Here is a 23,121-nt window from a genome sequence, read left to right as displayed (position 1 = left end):
AAACATAAAACTTTGCTATTATATAGAAGTTTTATTATATGCACCAAGATCTCATTTGATCTTACCAAGATTAATAAACAACGGAATGCATTAGGAACTGTTATCTTAAATATCCACTTCTAATACTTCCACCCCTATTATATATGGCAAGTTTTATTCTTTGCGTGGAATTTGAGGACATTAACTTATAGGTGTTAGTTTCTAACAAGTTTTTCAAATTTAATTAAGATTGGGGTTTGTTTGTAGCTAAACGATCGTTTAAAAAAATTCCTTAAAAAAAAATTGTATTCTAACACTTTTTTGAGGCATATTTGAAAATTACCACAGCAGAAATTTAGAAGCTTTTTTTTTAAATGGAAACATTTTCAAAAACGCCACTTATGTAAAAAAAAAAAAAGTAAAAAAAAAAAAAAAGAAAAAGCAACCAAGCTTCTTTGTTCGACGCAATTAAATCGCGTTTAACAGAGAAATTTAATACATTTTGAATTTACAAGCGTTCCTCTTTTTACATACATAGCATTATTTTGAATTATAATTACATGATTATGAATCAGCTCACAGCGTTTTATTTACCTTAATAATTAATATTATTCACCAACCTGAAAAAAAAAAATACTGAATACATTAAAAATACAATGAAACAAAGGGAGAGATAATGAGAAAAGAGGAAGAGGCAAAGATAAAAACAAATCAATGGAAAAACTCTGGGAGCGTCAAAATACAACCTAATATCATTCGTGTTCTATCTGATTCTAAAATTTTCACTTGTTTTAAACCATTATAGGGTTAATTTTCAGCTAATGACAAAACACAGAACGATGGAGTCTTTATATTACTGGTATATTGCCTTGAAAGTGAAGAGATTAAAAAAAAAAAGAAGCGCAAACAAGAAATAAAAAATGAAGAACAACTCTGATGCCTTTCAAAAACAAGTTCTCGAGTTATTACAAAAAAATTATGTAAATATCTAGACTGAATAATATTTTCAGGAATTTCTAGTACCTCGGCCAATTTTATACTCGGTCTTCTAATATATTTGAATAACTGAAGGAATTATCCCTCAGTAAACCTATCAAAAAGTCAATTTCCTTTCAGATTTACAGCATGCTTAATAATATTCTTGATTAAAATCTTTTCAATAAAAGTGTTTATCCTGTACGCACAGCTTTTATCTTCATATTTTTGAATTTCATACTAATTTATTCAAAAAATGGTGAATGCCTAATAACCACACTATTTCATTATAGAGGCTAACTACTGTTTTGCAATAAATTATATATATATATCCAATAAAAAATGTCGAAGCTTGTGGTTGATGATTTTGCTAAAAGGAAATTTTCATTTTAAATAGCGTTTTCCCAGTAAAGTTATATGATATTCAAAAATGCTAATCAATTGGTAAAAAAAAGCAATAATGTTAGAATGGTGCAACTTTATTATGCATATTTAAACCTAGAAAGCGTTCAAATTTTACGATGGATTATAACATGTTTCATATGTGTTATGGGTTTTTACTGATGCTAAAATTAAAGGGAAAAAAAAGCTTGTAAATTACAAACTTTACAAACGCCTTAATTAATTGCCAACTTGAAATATAAATATTAAAAAGTTGTTATTGGTGCACAACTATAGGCTAAGTAACATGAAATTTTTATGGTATCATTCGCTTTGTTTATTAGATTTATTATTAATTAACAGGGGAAATTAAATTCTAGATTCATACTACAACTGAATTTTTAAAGTCTACCATTTTTCCTTGTTCCTTAACGATGATTAATAAGAATGCAATTTTTGATTAACAAATTTGGGAACAGAATTTACGTCATTAAGAAAAAAAGTATAAATAGAATTATCAAATATTGATAATTTTGTAAAATGGGGATAACAAACTTGTGGTTTTTTTTTTTAGGTGTTACTTTTTTTAATAATAATTTTTAAAAAGCGGAAAAAAAAAAAAAAAGAAAAAAAAAATTTTTTTAAATTGAAATATTTAGCACATTTTTTTTTTTTTTTTTTTTGTTGAATGACTTGTAGAAACTACCGAAGAAGAAAAATATACATTTTTCTCGCCCTTTAGTATGACGAAGGGGCGTAAGTATTTAATAAAGTTTTTCAAGGTTTAACTTTTTGAATTGAATTCGTTAAATATTATAATGCCATGGAAACATGAGCTCGTTTATATAATATTTTTGTTAAATAGGTGCTGTTTGATATTATGCAAGTATGGTGTTTAGATATTAGGTAGTTGATGGCTATTTGACATTGCTCCCCTCATCCCATTCACAGTACCTTTTTTTTTATAACTAATAAGATTATTATTACATGGTAGTAGCCTATTCCCGTTCATAATTTTTTTTTTGCTGGTTAACTATTTAGATTTATTTTAGCAGTTTACCAGGGTAAGAAGAATATTACAAATATTATTTGCTTCTTGCTATATGATATAGCTGAAAGAATGACTATATTATCATAGGATTACATCCATGTTAAATTTATTATTGTTGATAATTTTTAAACGTTCTTTACCGCTGAACTTATCGCACAGTACGACAATGGTAATTACCGCTTTAAAGACCCGGACGTAGATTATCATGTATAATTTTTTTTTTTTTTTTTTTTTTTATGTATAAAAAGATTATTATACGTTTATTGTTTTTATTTTATTTTTTTTTTTCTTTCTGCAGGATTGCAAAACACTTGGAAAATGTAGTACGGCTTAGAAGGGATGTGTATTTCCCCACAGTAGAATTGAGTGTTTACTATTATTATTATTGATACAACAAATTTCATGTTTACCTTTATTTTTCTCGTTTATATATAAAACGAGGCTTTCAAACTTTTCGAGATGACCTACGTTTTATTTTCATATAAATTGAAATTTTTAATATTATTTCATAGTTATTATTGATAATAAAATGAACTCACCGCAATTTTAGTGGTTGTTTACCTCTTCTTCTCTTAATTTGTTACACGGAACCCATTTTTTAATATCCTTATATCCTATAAACATGACTACATGAATAATAATCATTTCCCTTTATAGCTAACTATCAATTCAATATTCTTGCTTGAAAATAAAGGTACTAAAGAAAAAAAAAAAAAAAAAAAAAAATTTCTAAAAAATTAAAAAATTAAAAAATTAAAAAATAAATAAAATTAAATTCTATATTTAAAATGGCAATTCATCTTCTATTTTTTTGTCGAGAAAAAAAAAAAAAGGAAAATTATACTAAAAATTTCTCTCTTTTATAATTCAACTTTTTAACTTATCGATTCTTTTTTTTCAACTATTAACAACGTCAATTATTCAAGTGAACTCTAAGTAACCACAATTCTCAACTCTAAACAGTAATAAAACTCATGTCAAAAGAAGAAACAAAACAGTTTTTAACTAGCCCCCCAAGAAGAATAGGAAAAAGCAGATCATCATCTATTGGACATCTTAATATTTGCCATAATGGACCTAATATTGGAACTTTAACTGTCTCCATAGAATCTAGTATTGTCAACCATGATTTTCCAGAGACAAGTAAGGATATCGATGTATTGAAAAAATTATTTTTAAGCTTTGGAAAAATGATTAATAGGCACAGCTGGATTACCCCAATGCTTTTTTTAATCATTGTTTATAGCACATATTTATCCTCAGGGAATTTCACTGAAACAAATTTTCTACATATGTTTGTTGCTGTTTCTTATCAAATTCCAGGTACTAATATGTATGCGAAAGGGATTAAAGATTTGTGTTTTGTTTTCTATTATATAATTTTCTTCGCCTTTTTCAGAGAGTTTTGCATGGACATGTTACTAAGACCATTGGCTTATAAATTAGGTGTTCACCAAGAGTCCAAAGTTAAAAGAATGATGGAACAATGCTACTCTTTAATCTATTATGGTATTTCAGGCCCATTTGGTTTGTACATTATGTACAACTCTGATTTATGGCTATTTTCAATCAAGACGATGCATAAGACATATCCAGACTTGAATAATGAATATTTGTTCAAAATTTTCTACTTGGGGCAGGCAGCCTTTTGGGGCCATCAGGCATGTGTCTTGTCTTTTCAACTGGAAAAACCAAGAAAGGATTTTAAAGAATTAGTCTTCCATCATGTTATTACATTATTATTAATTTGGACTTCATATGTCTTCCATTTTAGTAAGATGGGTTTGGCTATCTACATTACCATGGATGTTTCTGATTTTTTTCTATCCTTGTCAAAAGTCATGAATTATTTAGGTTCTGTTTATACTCCGGTTTTTTATATCATCTTTGTGGTTTCCTGGATTTATTTACGTCACGTGGTTAATTTGAAAATTTTATGGGGTGTTTTAACCAAGTTTCGTACCGTTGGAAATTATAATCTAAATTTTGCTACTCAACAATATAAATGTTGGATTTCTTTGCCCATTGTTTTCAGTTTAATCTTTGCTTTACAGGCTGTTAATTCCTACTGGTTATTCTTGATCTTTAGAATTTTGTATCATTACATTTTCGATGGTTTTCTAGAGGATGAGAGAAGTGACGATGAATGTGAGGAAGTTTCTGAAATAGATAACACAAATAAAGGGAAGAGTGTTAAAACAAGTTAGTTGGTTTATAGACATACATACATACATACATATATATATATATATTGGTAATGCAAAGCACATTAAAGGAAGAATATTGTTTATTACAAGGCTTGTTTGTATTACGGCTATCTTCTATTAAAGGGGCTTTCATTTATAATTATATATATAATTCTAGATAAAGTTTTTAGTACATGAATATTATGCACAGATATACGAATACTTGTCCCGGTATTTCGATATAGTTATCCTTTTACTTATATGTTATGTTTCCTAATAGAACCATTATAAATTGCATTGAAGTGTTGGATGTTAGAAGGGGTAGAATTATTGTTTTTTGTTGTTCATACTTTAACTTTTAATTTATTAAAGCTCAAGTGTTGCATAGTCCACTATCCTTCCTCTCTAATTCACAAGACAAATATAGAAAAATAATCCCCTTATATTGCTCAAGGTCATGTGTTATTGCATTAGTCTTTGCAATATCCTATCAACGAATTTTCAACTATGTTGTTTAAAAGAAAGAAAAAAAAAAGGGAGAATTTTATGGCTGCATTTTTTTTTTTTTCTTGGTAAATGAAACGAGGAAAAAAAAAAAAAAAAAGAAAAAAAAATTTTAAGTGATTTTAACCGGACATGTTTCAGTCCGAAAATGTGAGTTAGCCGACAGAAAATATACCACAGCTTCGATATCATTTTCGGTTGAATGAAAAATCAAGAAAAAAAATATAAATTTACTGGGATAATTTTGAAATAATTTCAAATGTTTTTTTTCTTTTCCTTTTATTCCATGGGTTTTACTAAATGCGTGGAAATAATATTAATATATTAGTGCATATTTGTTTATTTTTGAACATTATTTTTTCTTTTCACACTAATAAATATTTGTCTTCTGAAAGTTAAATTTCCACCACTAATAACAAACAATATTGTAAATTTTTTTGTTTAATGCCATAAAGTTCTCTAAATTATCAGATGAACCATTCTATTGGTTTATTAATGATAAAAACCCCGTTTTTCCCTGTTATTCTGTTCGCTTGGTATTTATGCTAGTTTTTTTCTTTCTTACTTTATCCATTTATTGGTCAATTGCTATCCTATGTTGCTATTTCTTCTTTACCCTGTTAAAATAATTTAATTTTGATTGTTTAATTAGTGAGGAACACCTTTATGTTTTATTTTTTGTAGTGCAATTATTTTAGCAACAGATGGCAGTGTAGACTAAAAAAATACAGAATAATTATACAAAATATTAAGTAAAAAATTGTTTTGTGAATTTTGTTGGCTGATTTGCTAAAAAATGTCCAATTTTAGAAAAAAAAAAAAGTTCAAAAAACAAAAAAAAAAAAAAAAAAAAAAAAATCGCGAAAAAAAAAAAAAATATACAATGTTTCGTAAAACGTGATAATATCAGTGCTAAGAAATAGTTTCCCTTAAAAATATTTTGTATTGTATTGTTATTGAATTGAACACCTTTCAATCATACCACTTCGATGAGAATAAACCATTTGGAAAACTTATTTACTATTATCCATTTAGTGTTCTAAAAAAAAAAAATATTGAAATCAATCATTTGTATAATGAATATAGAGAGAAAACAGAGTAACAAAGTAAACGTGCTCTCTTACTTAAATTAGCAGACACACCACTAACTTTTATTATCTTATCGCACCTATCTTATAATATTCGATTGCTACCTCTTATATGCTTGATCATTACGTAATGATACAAATAATCTTCTAATTAATATATTTTTCATTTTGGGTTTGTGTCCTTTACATACCACAGCCCTTTTATTTGTTCGTTTAATTCTGAAATATGATTATTGTACTTGTTAAACTATAATACATTAAAATATAACCCCGTGATAATAAGTATTTAATTATTAATCAGAATATAGTAAATGTCGGGCATTAAATCATTTATCATTTATAATTACGCCCCTTAATCTGTCATTCATTAACTTCCAAGCCTATTTATTACTATTAATCTCGCTTAATACATGAAAGAATGACGGAAGGTTTCAGGAAATTTTAAATTAAAACCTCTCCACTTTTTATAAATATCAATATTAATTTTTTTTTTTTTTTCATAGCAACATTCCTAATAATTAATCAAAATATAAATAAATTAGTAAAATAAAGTATGTAAATCATTTTTCAAGGCATAATGCTTTTACGATAAACACACATGTTAAAAAAAGCAATAAAAAACAAAAAAAACAAAAAAAAAAACAAAAAAAAACAAAAAAAAACAAAAAAAACAAAAAAAAACAAAAAAAAACAAAAAAAAACAAAAAAAAGCGACAAAACATTGAAGAACACACCACATAATTTGTTGATGTAATCAAAAGAATAAAATGTACATATAATTCATGAAATGAAAGATTTACGATAAAACTAATAATATATTTAAACTTTATTGTTAAAGAAGCCGTATGTAACATAATCAGTAAAATGTTTAGTAAACTTGTTAATACGTATTAAACCATTTATCATCCAAGTTTAAAAAACTTTTTTTTAATAAGCTAATTCTTCGTATTTACGAAGAAATGGAAAAAAAAAAAAAGTTCAAGATAATAAAACAATGTAATTCTTCGAATGTGACGAATTTTATAATAAAAGATTTACGTTTATTATAAAATATTATTTCTATTATGTTTTTTTTTTCCCTTCCTTTTAATAATAAAACAAATTGGCTCGTATACGAGTTTCTTCCATTTTTTATTATAAAATATTTTTTTTTTTTTTTTTTTTTAATACATTTGTTTTAACAATCCAATCTTCATACTATTTTATATTTGCTCTATTTAAATTAAATTAAAATGAGTTTATGTTACAAGCAAAGAATTATTTTTTATAAATTTGCTCTTTCTGAATAAAATAGCACATGTGAATTATTTCCCCTATATTTATTTACTTGCGCCGTAACATTTTCATCATACTACAACTAACGCAAATTATAACATTTATAGTTATTTAACAAAAATTTTGGGGTTCCTTTCTGTTCAGATGAAACCTGATCTGAAGTATTATTATTGTTGGAATTGTAGGGATGGGACATTCTTTGTAGATTAATTGTGAAACTGTGTGTTTAGTAAATGTATATACTTGATTATAGTATTATTACTGAGTGTTCTCTTCTATTACTTATAATTATACAAAATATATAAGATGTATTTTATTTGTTCTATTTTCAATCTTCATTTTTTGTGTCCTTTATATATCATAAATTATATTTTCCAATTCGTTGTTCGCTCTATTTTTATTGTCACCTTAAATCCTGAAACGCGCCACCAAAATTTGACTGCGCCTCCTAAAATATGAAACATGTTTCAAACTTAATTGCTTAATTTAATTCCCTATTGGAATTTGGTTCCAACATGCCCCATTTGATCAACGATCAAACAATTCCATAAACTTTTCAATATTCTTTTTATCGGGGTTGAACTTGGTCAAAACATCAGACTCGTTGTTTTTTGATTCAACAAACACAAATCGGAATTTTAATTTTTCTTTTTCTTGTCTCATTCTATACGCTCTTATTCCATGGAACTTGTCTCGAAACTTTGAGACATTATAACTAGAACAAAGTAGTATAGCACTTTTGTTATCACATTTTACAATAATTTTTTCTTTCTTGTTTATCCTTCTGGTACCTGTCAACCAATTCTTTATTGTCACAATACCTTTGACCATACTAAATATTTCAGCTTCGGTTGAACTGATGCAACTTATAGTTGTCACTCCAGTCTTGGCTCCAACGATCAAGTTGTTCCAGTAAATTAAGTAACCATACTGACTTTTATAGTCTTCAGCATTGCTATGACTAGCATCTGATACTAATTTCAATTCACCATTGATAATATTTTCGTATTTCCATAAATGACCGCTTTGTTTCAAGCCATATAAACTTTTCTTCAGTTTCAAAACAGTATTTTTCTTTCTGTAAATACTTGGTGTGACAACATAGATATCTTCATCCAGTTTAGCATTCAAGTATGCTGCTTTGATATCTAGTTGGTATATCTTCAACTTATTGACAAACGCCATATTCAAAATTAACATTAATCCATCATGTGATAGATTGGACGAACTCAAATCCCTATTAAATGTGGATTCGTCTTGCTCATCACCTCTTGCCACAATCCGGCATTTATATTCACCGCTACGTTTCACATTGAACAAAATTAGTAATGGTACAATCTGTTTTTTATCAACAGCATCTACAGTTATCGTAGCATTCTTATCATAGGTGCCACTGTCTTCTAGGTTTTTCAATTCTTTTCGATACGCACTAATGTATTTATTTTTTATTTCTTTATTGGTGAGACCATATATCTCGTGCAAGTACAATGTGTCTCCAGTTGAATGTTTAACATCTGGAGTCACTTTAACACTTTTAACAGCACGGATAGCAACAACTTGTCTCAACATAACACGCTTTCTCTTATTAAATTTATTTGGGTGATCACTAATGTACTTAATGACCTCTTCCTCAGTCATTTTTCTTATCTTACCATCATCATTTATCTCCCAAGTATTGATATTCACTTTGGCTGATTCTTCATCGGTATCATGCCCCATTTGATCATCACTTATGTCACTATCATCTTCTCGATCTCTTTTAGTGGCAGACCATTTGTCAGATAGGACTATACCTTCTGAGTTAGAATCAGAATTCTCATATTCTGGATCTTTTGCGTCATCAACGCTAGTTTCATTATCAGGATTTGTATCTTCTTGATACTCTGAATCATTCACATCTTCAACACTAAATTCACTTTCAGAATCCGTACTAGATTCTTCTTCTGTACCACTTACAACATCAGTGCCAAACTTATTATCAGAATTCACATTTTCCTCATTCTCTGTATTATTTCCAACATCAATGATAATTTCTGGTTCAGAATTTTCGTCACATTGACTATCATCAATTTTTTCTACACTATCATTGACAGTGGGAATTGGATTTATTGTTTCATTTGCAGTTACCTCATCATTATTATCCCTTTCATTAATGATAGGTACATATTCTTTTTCACTTAACTCTTCCTCAATTTGGTCATCATTTTCACTTTCCAACTCTGGAATAACTTCATTATTCTCTAATGATTCATCATTGTTTGCTAAATCTTCGATGAACCCGTCTATTGCAGTTTCTCTGCTTTGGTAATCGGTAAATGAATCGTATGCAATTTTAAAGCTTGAACTATCAATGACTCTTCTTAAGCTCTTAGCCCAGACCTTGTATCCATACGAAGAGGTGGATGGTGATAAAATATAACCATCAATACCACGAGCACTTAGCTTATCATCTTCCTTTGAATGTAAAATGACATGTGTACCAAATGGTAACAACTTAGCAATATCTAACTTGTCTACACCCAATAATTGTCGAGGTGACAATCCATGAGCATTGGACGCTGCGATAATACCATTTCTAACATGACAACTATAACTAACCGCAAAAAACCACAATGACCTTGGTATGTTATCATTCAACATCAATGTCCTTGCATCATTCAACAAAGTGTAATTCAATCTCTCAGCTACTCCATTAGCTTTAGAATCACCTTTGGTAGTAAATATTTGACGAATACCAAATTCTTGAAGATAACTTCTTACATCTTCATTTCTATATTCATTCCCTTGATCAGAATGAATTACCTTGACAGTCTTTCCTAAATTCTTCTCAACATAAGGAATAAATTCTTGTAACACGTTCATAATAGCTTCAGCTGATTTGGACCTAAGTGGATAAACAAATCTAAACTTCGACTTCTCGTCAATAAATGTAATAAAACTGTTAGGATATCTAGGATTAATGTCTGGTACTGGACCAAACAAATCAGAATGGAAATATTCTCCAGCATCATAGTGATCTTGATGACTGGCTCTGGATCCAATATAATGTTTCTTATACGTAGATTTGCCCTTCATACAGGAATCGCACTTGAAATCGTCAATACCAGTCCAATTAATATCATCATACTTGACACCAACTATAGAACCAATTTTTATACTTCTTTGTAAATCTTTCACATTAATATGACCACACAACACATGGATGTGATATAAGTCAATCAATTTCTTGTTGCTTACATTCAATACATTCAATTTCTCAGGATAAACAATATACAATCCTGGGATATAAATCGAATCATCTTTCTCTACAACTTGACCTACCACATCTTTGGTATTAATATCATAGATACAGTTGTCTAATTCATTAACAACCAATCCAGCATTTTTTAAACTTGACCTACCAATCACCATTTGCTTGGTATCAACGGTTCCCAATGCCTCCAACTTGAACTCTTTGCCTCTAGATTTCAATATTAATACACCAACATATGGCACATTAATTTTATTACCATTGAAATCTTCACAGAAGTGTTCAAAATTCTGCTTTGGATCATGTAACCATTCATTGGGAACAATTGTGGTCTCTGCACCAGTATCATACATAACATCTTTTATTTCATACTGATCGGTTTTTAAAACTTTCTTAACCAATCTAAGCCTAAGCGTACTCGACGGCGCAGTGTTTTCTCTCTCATTAACTAACTTAACTTCTTTAACTTTTTCTTCATTTTCTTTTTCTTTTTCCTTTTCTTTCAACTCAGGACAATCGGGTCTGATATGTCCTTCTTGTTGACAATTATAGCAAACAGCAGGTTTATTGCTATTAACATTTTTAACAGAACCTTCATTGGATCCCTTATTGTAGGTACCATTTTTGTTATCATAATTTTCCTTATTACGATAAACTTGTCTGGCAAACGGATCCTTATCAAATCTGCAGGCCATTGTAATTTCCTTTTCCTCTTCATCATAGAAGTTTGAGATAACTTCATAGATATCCTCAAAGTCAACGTCTAACTTACCACGGTTTAGAAGCAAAATAATATCCTTAACTTTGTGATAACCCTTCTTCATGGAAGCAATAATTCTTCTCTTCATCTCGTATTCATTCATTTCACAATGGTGCTTCTTAGTTTTGGCTATCAAATTTCTTACATTGTTGATATAAGTTGCCGCGCTAACACTACCATCATAATACAAGTTGGACCATTCACGAGTAATGTCCTTTATCTCTGATACATTTGTTTTGTCATGATTACCAGAGTCAATATCAATCAGAATTTGCAAACCATCGCTTGAATCAAATCCCTCTGGAAAAAATTTTTTAAAATACAAAAAAAATTCGCCTGCCATTTTTAACGTCTCTGGACCAAGGACGGATTCAGCATCATTTTCAAGCAAACACCCTAAACCATCACGTTTCATTCTAAATATAAACATTTTCATACCAGGAACGAAGTTACTCTTGTCCATACCCTTATTATCAAAAGAGAGTATCAAATTATTGAACTTGTCGAGTACATCGTCCTTAGAAAGCATAACTGAATTCCCCCCAGTGTGAGTGCCATGTTCAGATGAAACCTGATCTGAATTATTATTATTGTTGGAATTGTAGGGATGGGACATTCTTTGTAGATTAATTGTGAAACTGTTATGTTGTAGTAAATGTATATACTTGATTATAGTATTATTACTGAGTGTTCTCTTCTATTACTTATAATTATACAAAATATATAAGATGTATTTTATTTGTTCTATTTTCAATCTTCATTTTTTGTGTCCTTTATATATCATAAATTATATTTTCCAATTCGTTGTTCGCTCTATTTTTATTGTCACCTTAAATCCTGAAACGCGCCACCAGAATTTGACTGCGCCTCCTAAAATATGAAACATGTTTCAAACTTAATTGCTCAATTTAATTCCCTATTGGAATTTGGTTCCAACAGAAACATTAGGTTATGGTCAACCAGATTTTATTACATATAACACAAATAACTATGTTGCAGGTGGTTATGCTGATCAAGGATCTTTTGGCTCGACTTCAGGTGTGAACAATGTAACATACAGCTACAGTCCTCCTGGTAATTTATACGCTTTACACGAAAGCACCTTACCATCAAATTACAATTATGATCAAACATTTACTTTAACTAACTTCACCTATGTTGCTACAGGTTATTTTGTTCCACCCGTGTCCGGTTACTATACCTTTTATTTAAAATACATTGATGATTTGGGTGTCTTATCTATTGGTGCTGATTCTGCTTTCAAATGTTGTTTAGAAGATTCAACAAATACTGATGGAACATACCAAATTAGGTCTATTTGGACTAGCGCCGGTCCAAGTGGAACAAATAGTATTAAACTTGAATTGACAGCAAATGTATATTATCCTATGAGACTTTTATACAACAATCGTCAAGGTCTAGGTGGTATTGAATTTGGATATATTGGTACTGATGGCGTTTACACTGATGATTTCTCAGGGGTTATTTACAATTTAGAAAGTGCTGCAGAAACTTGTGATGCGCCAGGTGGTGCCACAACCACTTACACACCATGGACTGGTAAATCTACCTCTACCATTGGAACTAGTATATATACATTTGAGGGAAGTGATGGTATTCCAACCACTTCAACTATTTTTACAGTTGAAACTCCAGAATACGATGCTGTTATTACCACATACACACCATGGACTGGTACATATACATCTACTATTGGCACCAGTGTTACAACTAGTATTGGCTCAGATAGTAATCCAACTACCTCTACTATCTACACAGTCGAAACTCCAGAAGATAAAGGTACTACTATCACTTACACACCATGGACTGGTACATACACATCTACTATTGGTACTAGTGTTACCACCAGTGTTGGTTCTGATGGTATCACAACTACCTCTACTATCTACACATTCGAAACTCCAGAAGTTGAAGGTACTACTACCACTTACACACCATGGACTGGTACATACACATCTACTATTGGTACCAGTGTTACCACCAGTGTTGGATCAGATGGTATTCCAACAACCTCTACTATCTATACAGTTGAAACTCCAGAAGTTGAAGGTACTACTACCACTTACACACCATGGACTGGTACATACACATCTACTATTGGTACCAGTGTTACCACCAGTGTTGGTTCTGATGGTATCACAACTACCTCTACTATCTATACAGTTGAAACTCCAGAAGTTGAAGGTACTACTACCACTTACACCCCATGGACTGGTACATATACATCTACTATTGGCACCAGTGTTACAACTAGTATTGGCTCAGATGGTATTCCAACTACCTCTACTATCTACACAGTCGAAACTCCAGAAGTTGAAGGTACTACTACCACTTACACACCATGGACTGGTACATACACATCTACTATTGGTACTAGTGTTACCACCAGTGTTGGTTCTGATGGTATCACAACTACCTCTACTATCTACACAGTCGAAACTCCAGAAGTTGAAGGTACTACTACCACTTACACACCATGGACTGGTACATACACATCTACTATTGGTACTAGTGTTACCACCAGCGTTGGTTCTGATGGTATCACAACTACCTCTACTATCTACACAGTTGAAACTCCAGAAGTTGAAGGTACTACTACCACTTACACACCATGGACTGGTACATACACATCTACTATTGGTACCAGTGTTACCACCAGTGTTGGATCAGATGGTATTCCAACAACCTCTACTATCTATACAGTTGAAACTCCAGAAGTTGAAGGTACTACTACCACTTACACACCATGGACTGGTACATACACATCTACTATTGGTACCAGTGTTACCACCAGTGTTGGTTCTGATGGTATCACAACTACCTCTACTATCTACACAGTCGAAACTCCAGAAGTTGAAGGTACTACTACCACTTACACACCATGGACTGGTACATACACATCTACTATTGGTACCAGTGTTACCACCAGTGTTGGATCAGATGGTATTCCAACTACCTCTACTATCTATACAGTTGAAACTCCAGAAGATAAACGTACTACTACCACTTACACACCATGGACTGGTACATACACATCTACTATTGGTACTAGTGTTACCACCAGTGTTGGTTCTGATGGTATCACAACTACCTCTACTATCTACACAGTTGAAACTCCAGAAGTTGAAGGTACTACTACCACTTACACACCATGGACTGGTACATACACATCTACTATTGGTACCAGTGTTACCACCAGTGTTGGATCAGATGGTATTCCAACTACCTCTACTATCTACACAGTCGAAACTCCAGAAGATAAAGGTACTACTATCACTTACACACCATGGACTGGTACATACACATCTACTATTGGTACCAGTGTTACAACTAGTGTTGGTTCCGATGGTATTCCAACCACCTCTACTATCTACACAGTCGAAACTCCAGAAAACCAAGGTGTAACTACTAGCTACACTCCATGGACTGGTACATACACTTCCACTATTGGTACTAGTGTTACCACCAGCGTTGGTTCCGATGGTATTCCAACTACCTCTACTATCTACACAGTCGAAACTCCAGAAGATAAAGGTACTACTATCACTTACACACCATGGACTGGTACATACACATCTACTATTGGTACCAGTGTTACAACTAGTGTTGGTTCCGATGGTATTCCAACCACCTCAACTATCTACACAGTCGAAACTCCAGAGAACCAAGGTGTTACTACTAGCTACACTCCATGGACTGGTACATACACTTCCACTATTGGTACTAGTGTAACCACCAGTGTTGGTTCCGATGGTATTCCAACCACCTCTACTATCTACACAGTCGAAACTCCAGAAAACCAAGGTGTTACTACTAGCTACACTCCATGGACTGGTACATACACTTCCACTATTGGTACCAGTGTTACCACCAGTGTTGGTTCCGATGGTATCACAACTACCTCTACTATCTATACAGTCGAAACTCCAGAAAACCAAGGTGTAACTACTAGCTACACTCCATGGACTGGTACATATACATCTACTATTGGCACCAGTGTTACAACTAGTATTGGCTCAGATGGTATTTCAACCACCTCAACTATCTACACAGTCGAAACTCCAGAGAACCAAGGTGTTACTACTAGCTACACTCCATGGACTGGTACATACACTTCCACTATTGGTACCAGTGTTACAACTAGTGTTGGTTCCGATGGTATTCCAACCACCTCCACTATCTACACAGTCGAAACTCCAGAAGATAAACGTACTACTATCACTTACACACCATGGACTGGTACATACACATCTACTATTGGTACCAGTGTTACAACTAGTGTTGGTTCCGATGGTATTCCAACCACCTCTACTATCTACACAGTCGAAACTCCAGAAAACCAAGGTGTAACTACTAGCTACACTCCATGGACTGGTACATACACTTCCACTATTGGTACTAGTGTAACCACCAGCCTTGGTTCCGATGGTATTCCAACCACCTCTACTATCTACACAGTCGAAACTCCAGAGAACCAAGGTGTTACTACTAGCTACACTCCATGGACTGGTACATACACTTCCACTATTGGTACTAGTGTAACCACCAGTGTTGGTTCCGATGGTATTCCAACTACCTCTACTATCTATACAGTTGAAACTCCAGAAGATAAAGGTACTACTACCACTTATACACCATGGACTGGTACATACACATCTACTATTGGTACCAGTGTTACAACTAGTGTTGGTTCCGATGGTATTCCAACCACCTCTACTATCTACACAGTCGAAACTCCAGAAAACCAAGGTGTAACTACTAGCTACACTCCATGGACTGGTACATACACTTCCACTATTGGTACTAGTGTAACCACCAGCCTTGGTTCCGATGGTATTCCAACCACCTCTACTATCTACACAGTCGAAACTCCAGAGAACCAAGGTGTTACTACTAGCTACACTCCATGGACTGGTACATACACTTCCACTATTGGTACTAGTGTAACCACCAGTGTTGGTTCCGATGGTATTCCAACCACCTCCACTATCTATACAGTCGAAACTCCAGAAGTTGAAGGTACTACTACCACTTACATACAATGGACTGGTACATATACATCTACTATTGGCACCAGTGTTACAACTAGTATTGGCTCAGATGGTATTCCAACTACCTCTACTATCTACACAGTCGAAACTCCAGAAGATAAAGGTACTACTATCACTTACACACCATGGACTGGTACATACACATCTACTATTGGTACCAGTGTTACAACTAGTGTTGGTTCCGATGGTATTCCAACCACCTCTACTATCTATACAGTCGAAACTCCAGAAAACCAAGGTGTAACTACTAGCTACACTCCATGGACTGGTACATACACTTCCACTATTGGTACTAGTGTTACCACCAGCGTTGGTTCCGATGGTATTCCAACTACCTCTACTATCTACACAGTCGAAACTCCAGAAGATAAAGGTACTACTATCACTTACACACCATGGACTGGTACATACACATCTACTATTGGTACCAGTGTTACAACTAGTGTTGGTTCCGATGGTATTCCAACCACCTCAACTATCTACACAGTCGAAACTCCAGAAGCCGAAGGTGTTACTACTAGCTACACACCATGGACTGGTACATACACTTCCACTATTGGTACTAGTGTTACCACCAGCCTTGGTTCCGATGGTATTCCAACCACCTCTACTATCTACACAGTCGAAACTCCAGAAAACCAAGGTGTTACTACTAGCTACACTCCATGGACTGGTACATTTACTTCCACTATTGGTACTAGTGTAACCACCAGTGTTGGTTCCGATGGTATTCCAACTACCTCTACTATCTATACAGTTGAAACTCCAGAAGATAAAGGTACTACTACCACTTATACACCATGGACTGGTACATACACATCTACTATTGGTACCAGTGTTACAACTAGTGTTGGTTCCGATGGTATTCCAACCACCTCAACTATCTACACAGTTGAGACTCCAGAAACCAACGGTGTTACAACTACGTACACACCATGGACTGGTACATACACATCTACTATTGGTACTACCGTATTTACTACCACTGGTACTGATGGCAAACCAACCACCTCTACCACTTACACAGTTGAGACTCCAGAATTTAATGGTGTTAGTACCACTTATACTTTTTGGACTGGTTCATTTACCTCAACTTATTTAACTACTATATTTACTACCACTGGCTCTAATGGATTGTCTACCACTTCCACTATCATTTACGTTGAAACACCAGGATTTGGTTATTTCAACAATACCAGCTCTGAATCATCTCCATTGACTACTATTCCAGGTACTACCTCTACTTCTGAAACTGTTTCTCCAGTTAATCCAACTACTGAGACATCTGGATTGCCTTCTAGTGTTACAAGAACTACTGTGATTGTTACATCTGGCAGAACTATAACCTCGACTATTGTCACATGCGATGCTACTACCACCACTGTTCCAAACAATAGCAACAACAATAATGGTGGTTCTAACAATTCCGGTTCCGAAGTTTATTCTGTTAGTTCTGAGACTTCCAATACACCAGTTACTGTTACTAAGACTAGTGTATTCACTACATCTGGAAGTACCATTACTGCTACTATCACCTCTACTATTGTTCCAAATAACAACAACAACAATGGTGGATCTGGTAGTTCTGAAACCGCTAATACACCAGTTACTGTTACTAAGACTAGTGTGTTTACCACATCTGGTAGCACAATTACTGCTACTATCACCTCTACTATTGTTCCAAACAACAATAATAACAATGGTGGATCTGGTAGTTCTGAGGCTGCTAATACACCAGTTACTGTTACTAAGACTAGTGTGTTTACCACATCTGGTAGCACAATTACTGCTACTATCACCTCTACTATTGTTCCAAACAACAACAACAACAACAACAACGGTGGATCTGGTAGTTCCGAAACTGCTAATACACCAGTTACTGTTACTAAGACTAGCGTGTACACTACATCAGGTAGTACCATCACATCTGTTATTACATCTACTATTGTTCCAAACAATAATAATGAAAACGGATCAGGTTCTCCAGGCAATGCTAGTGAGTATGTTGAGACTATTTCTTCTGGTTCTGTTTACACCACTGTTACCAAGAGTGCCAATGGTAACTCTGGTAATTCCAACAATGTTGTTACCAAGACTACATCTGGTGGCAAAGTTATTACCACCACTGTTCAATCAGAAACTGTTTCTAGCACAGCTGCTATTGAGGTTCAAAGTATTCAATCTCAACCAGCATCTAGTGGATTAATTTCTATTTACCAAGCTAGTGCTGTTTCAAACAGAATATCCACTTTCAAGATGTTCTTTACTTTATTTGTTTTGTTTTTCAATTTATTTTAAGGTTACTCTTGTGAAAATTTTTTTTTCGAATAGTATCTGATATATTTAGTTTATTTTTTTTTTTTTAAGTTCGTCAGTTTTTTTTGTATTTATTTTGTTCAGATTTCGTATTTTGTGTTTTTATTTTATTTTATAGTTCGTTCTTTTTATAATATCGAAGCAACTTAGTTTTTCATACTGTAAGTTGTTTTTATTTCTAATAAATTTTTTTTTTCTGATTATTTATTGATAACATTGGAATATTATTTTCTTTCTTGTTTCTCATAATAATTTTTTATTTTAATTCTTCTTCTATTGCTGAGTTCAAAAGTTTAATAATAACAGTAAAAAGAAGTGTCTTAAACTATGAAGAATAAGATAGATCTATTCTTTTGGGAGTAAATGCTCAATTAGTGGGTCAATTTATGTTGTATATTTTAAACCAATAATTCCAAACTTATGAGTCTGCTTAGATTCTATAAAATCGATGTTTATTTGTAACATGATTGGTGATAAAGTTTCCCTTCATATATATTATTCTTTAGTTAACAATCTCTATTTTTTGATTATTCCATAATTCAAGTGTTTGTTAATAATTAGTTCATATAAGTGCTTGCTTTATCACAATGTATAATTATAATGATATAGTGAAAGACGAGTTTGAATATCCCGCAAGATGCATTCCTTGTCAACAGAGTACTTGTTATATTTCATCAACTTTAGCGTATATTAAAAGAAAAAACATACAAGTCACAAAAAAACATACAAGTCGAGATCTTGTAATATAGATAGAAATTTGGAAACAATATTGAATGGTATTAATTGTAGTTTATGGTATTTGATTCATTGTGTATGTCTAATTGAGATATTGTGATTCATTCATTTTGAGTTTGCTGCTATTTGGTGTTAATTAACAAAAATAAACTTCATTCTTTACATATAATGAATTGTAACATAATCCATATAACAAAACAAACTTGTTATTGGAAACTAGTCTTAAATTTATTCATTGGGTTTTATCACATCTATTATTCTTATTGCAATATGTAATATTAAACTACTTAGTTTTTAGTTCTCTTTGCTTCATATGTTATCTGAATGCTTGGAATTATTTATGGTCTTGATAGTTACAATGACATAGTTTCTTTGGTAAATTTATAAAATATATTGGGTGAAAACTTGGTGCATTTCTAACTTTTCATAACTCTTGAAATAACTGGTGTTCAAATGCAATTTCACTTTCTATATTTTATGTTAGATAACATTTATTAAAGTTTTATTAATAAAATAACATTGTGAATTTAGATGATATTTTTGAGCGAACGAAAAAAAAAAATTGTTTCTTTGGCTGCAAAAAAAAAAAAAAAATGTTTTTCGTAAAAAATGCTAAATATTTTTAAGCTGTGAATTACCAACAAAGTTAAAAAAAAAAAAACAGTTTGTTGATTATCAGAAATAACAAAACAAAACAAAACAAAACAAAACAAAACAAAACAAGTATTTTACACAATTTACAACAACTTACAAGAAATTAGAAAAGTTTTTGATCAAAAAACAGATATTCAGGTAGTATTTATAAAACCTATCAAAATACGAAATCATATCTACACTTTCAAAGAATGCTTCAACTAGATATATACTGATTGGAGTGAAGAAAAACAACACTATAAAGGGGCTGTTTATTATTATTTTGTTATTCTAGTGGATAACCATTGCGTGTTTGTTGGAATCATAATGACTGTACTGGAGTAAAGGACCATATTGTTACTAATAAGCACACATCAATATTTACATGTCATTTAAAGTATAAGTGGTGTATAACTGATTAAGCATGATAAAAGTTTAAAAACAAAAGATACACTGAAAACACAAAAAGTGCCTATTTATTGAAGTATCAATTCACAAATCAATCAAATAACAAATAAGGTTATACTGTGCGATCTGACACCTGAATACTTTTATTATATTTAATTTTTTATTCCAACACTGTGGACATGTAAAGCATTGGTATTACCACTTATAACTTCGTTTCTAATTATTATTTTAAAAAAGTGGGTTAGTAATAAGGCTTTTCTTTTTATTCTAATATCCTACTAGATCTAGAACTTACAACACACATACTCGGTTTATATCTACTGAGTGTATACCAAACATTACTATATTTAAGAGTATTCAAAGATTCAGTGATATTTATGAAGACCAGCTGTTGCATACATAAAATCTAAATGTGCATGTCGATTTATATATTATATTCATCAAAAAAAGGTTTATTACAAAATGACATTATATGATTAGTATGGAATTTGAAATTCTGATTTAGTTTGAAATGAGCTTCTTTTTTTTTTCCCCCCCTAATTACAGGAGTAACACAAGTATTACTATGGAATATTGTATCAATATATTGGGAGATATGTTTAAATGGACAACTGAGTAAGTAACTAGTTTATTTGTGATTTATTGTGTGACTAACATGAGTTGGTAAGAAATGGCTTACTATTAGAAAGAGAAGGATATTTATTTTGACTAAAAGCAAGGGCATTGCAAATAATATAATGAAACATATATTTTGTTACATTTTTAGGCACTTCACATTACTCAATCTTAATTAATAATTACAGTCTATTTTGTTCTATATGTTACCAATTCAATCATTTGAAATTAATGAGATCATCCAATTGTGGAAACGCAGTAGTGATCTTGTTACATAGCAGTTGTTGAAAAACTTATACAAAACTGGGATGTGTATTTGTGATACCAATTTCCTTCATTTTCTTTTTTCACCACGTACATTATTTTGTGAATAATATTTACAGGAAAATAAAAGAAGATTGTATTTGGAGCACGATTATTATTGCTATTGATCAATATTCTAAATGTAATTTCGTGGAATAGCAGCAATCAATCCAAATCAGCAAAACACTTGACTACCATGTAATTCTAGTTTTTAATGACATTTTGAACTGAGATCAAGTTAGATGATTTTTGTAAACAGATCAAGTGTAGTAACATTTTATATTTGTTGGTAAAACAGGAACCTTGACGTATCTTTTTAGTATTTCCTGTAATTTTTACACACACATGCTTTATAAGCTAGACAGGGTCATTGTCAAAATTTTTAAATTGTTACTGGAGATAACAATACTGATTTAGAGATTGTTTTTGAGAACTTATCACATGAAAAGAGGCAGAGAGTTCGGTTTCATATCTCTTTACGAAACACATTATCATTACTACAAGTATAAATCAGAAATAATAGATCATTCAATTGCCATAGCTTTTGGCCAATTACAACATTCATATTTCTGTGTTTCAAACTGTAAGATATTTTATCACTTATCATAACATCAAAACATCTGAAATAAGGAAACAACAAAAGAAAGATGTGCTATATAGAATAGTTTGTGAACAATTGCCTTGATACGAGGAGACATAAGTTACCACTTATTTGTTGATGCTGTAAGAATAATCTCTTTTGTGATGGTTCGAACAGACTAGTAAAAAATAAAACTTTAGGTGAAATAAGATCTAACAAAGTGTGGGTCAATAATGTGTAATGTACAATCTATTTTACGCTCTTGGATAACAAATTCTTGGGTGAAATGTAAATCTTGCTTGGTAACATTTTTACCAACTTGAAAACTATCCGAACCTGTAGAGTAAATAATTGAGATTGGGGCATATTAGTGATCCAAAAACAATATAGTAATATGGCAATATTTATATGATTGTTCAGTGGGCTAATAAAAGACTTTGAGACAATGTATTAAAAAAAAAAGCTCCATATTCCGTAAAAAAAAACAACATATTTTGTAATAATATACACAGCACTTAAGTGTATAGCCCAGTTTATTTGATATTTCGGTAGAACACTTTTCATGCTGTTCAAATGCAGTTAATTTTATTATTTTGAGTACAATTACTGTTATGCCAAAGCCATGAACAAATAACTTTTTTCCCCCTAAAGAGACTTGGATATATAACACAAACCTAGATACAAGTATAGTATTACTCCTGTAGGATGAAGAAATTAATTTTCTTTGTATTAATCTAAACACAAGCTAGAAACGTAAATTCCATTAAAAAACTTGTGAAAATTTCCATTGGTTAACTGCTTGTATTATCAATTTATATTTCTACATTCTGATGCTGGAAGTAAATTTGGTGTGTGATATTGAGGATTGGAATCGATTTAATATGCATATGCTTACAAAATACAGAACACTCAGATCAACTATACGTTCACAAAATTGGCAGACCGCCATAAAGCTCCATCAAAGAATTTGGAATTTGTTGCACAGGCACTTTGTATATTTTTTTTTTTTG

General features: G+C 31.8%; 3 protein-coding genes across 3 annotated transcripts; 2 read left to right on the top strand and 1 right to left on the bottom strand.

Moving 5' to 3' along the window:
* Nucleotides 1-3,360: 3,360 nt before the first annotated feature.
* SCDLUD_000004 (TLC domain-containing protein) lies at nt 3,361-4,593 on the top strand (the record flags this gene model as incomplete). Its single annotated transcript, XM_046078869.1, has 1 exon — nt 3,361-4,593. The coding sequence occupies one exon, from the start codon at nt 3,361-3,363 to the stop codon at nt 4,591-4,593; it is 1,233 nt and encodes a 410-aa protein (XP_045936355.1).
* Nucleotides 4,594-7,967: 3,374 nt separating this feature from the next.
* On the bottom strand, nt 7,968-12,065 carry SCDLUD_000003 (uncharacterized protein; the record flags this gene model as incomplete). The annotated part of the gene is made up of 1 exon (XM_046081508.1): nt 7,968-12,065. The coding sequence occupies one exon, from the start codon at nt 12,063-12,065 to the stop codon at nt 7,968-7,970; it is 4,098 nt and encodes a 1,365-aa protein (XP_045936354.1).
* A 772-nt stretch (nt 12,066-12,837) lies between these two features.
* SCDLUD_000002 (uncharacterized protein) lies at nt 12,838-18,819 on the top strand (the record flags this gene model as incomplete). Its single annotated transcript, XM_046081507.1, has 1 exon — nt 12,838-18,819. One exon carries the CDS (start codon nt 12,838-12,840, stop codon nt 18,817-18,819), a length of 5,982 nt encoding a protein of 1,993 aa, XP_045936353.1.
* Nucleotides 18,820-23,121: the final 4,302 nt, after the last annotated feature.

This window comes from Saccharomycodes ludwigii, chromosome I, assembly GCF_020623625.1.
Source record: "Saccharomycodes ludwigii strain NBRC 1722 chromosome I, whole genome shotgun sequence".
Classification (NCBI taxonomy): Eukaryota; Fungi; Ascomycota; class Saccharomycetes; order Saccharomycodales; family Saccharomycodaceae; genus Saccharomycodes; species Saccharomycodes ludwigii.
This window is presented reverse-complemented; position numbering and strand designations above follow the sequence as displayed.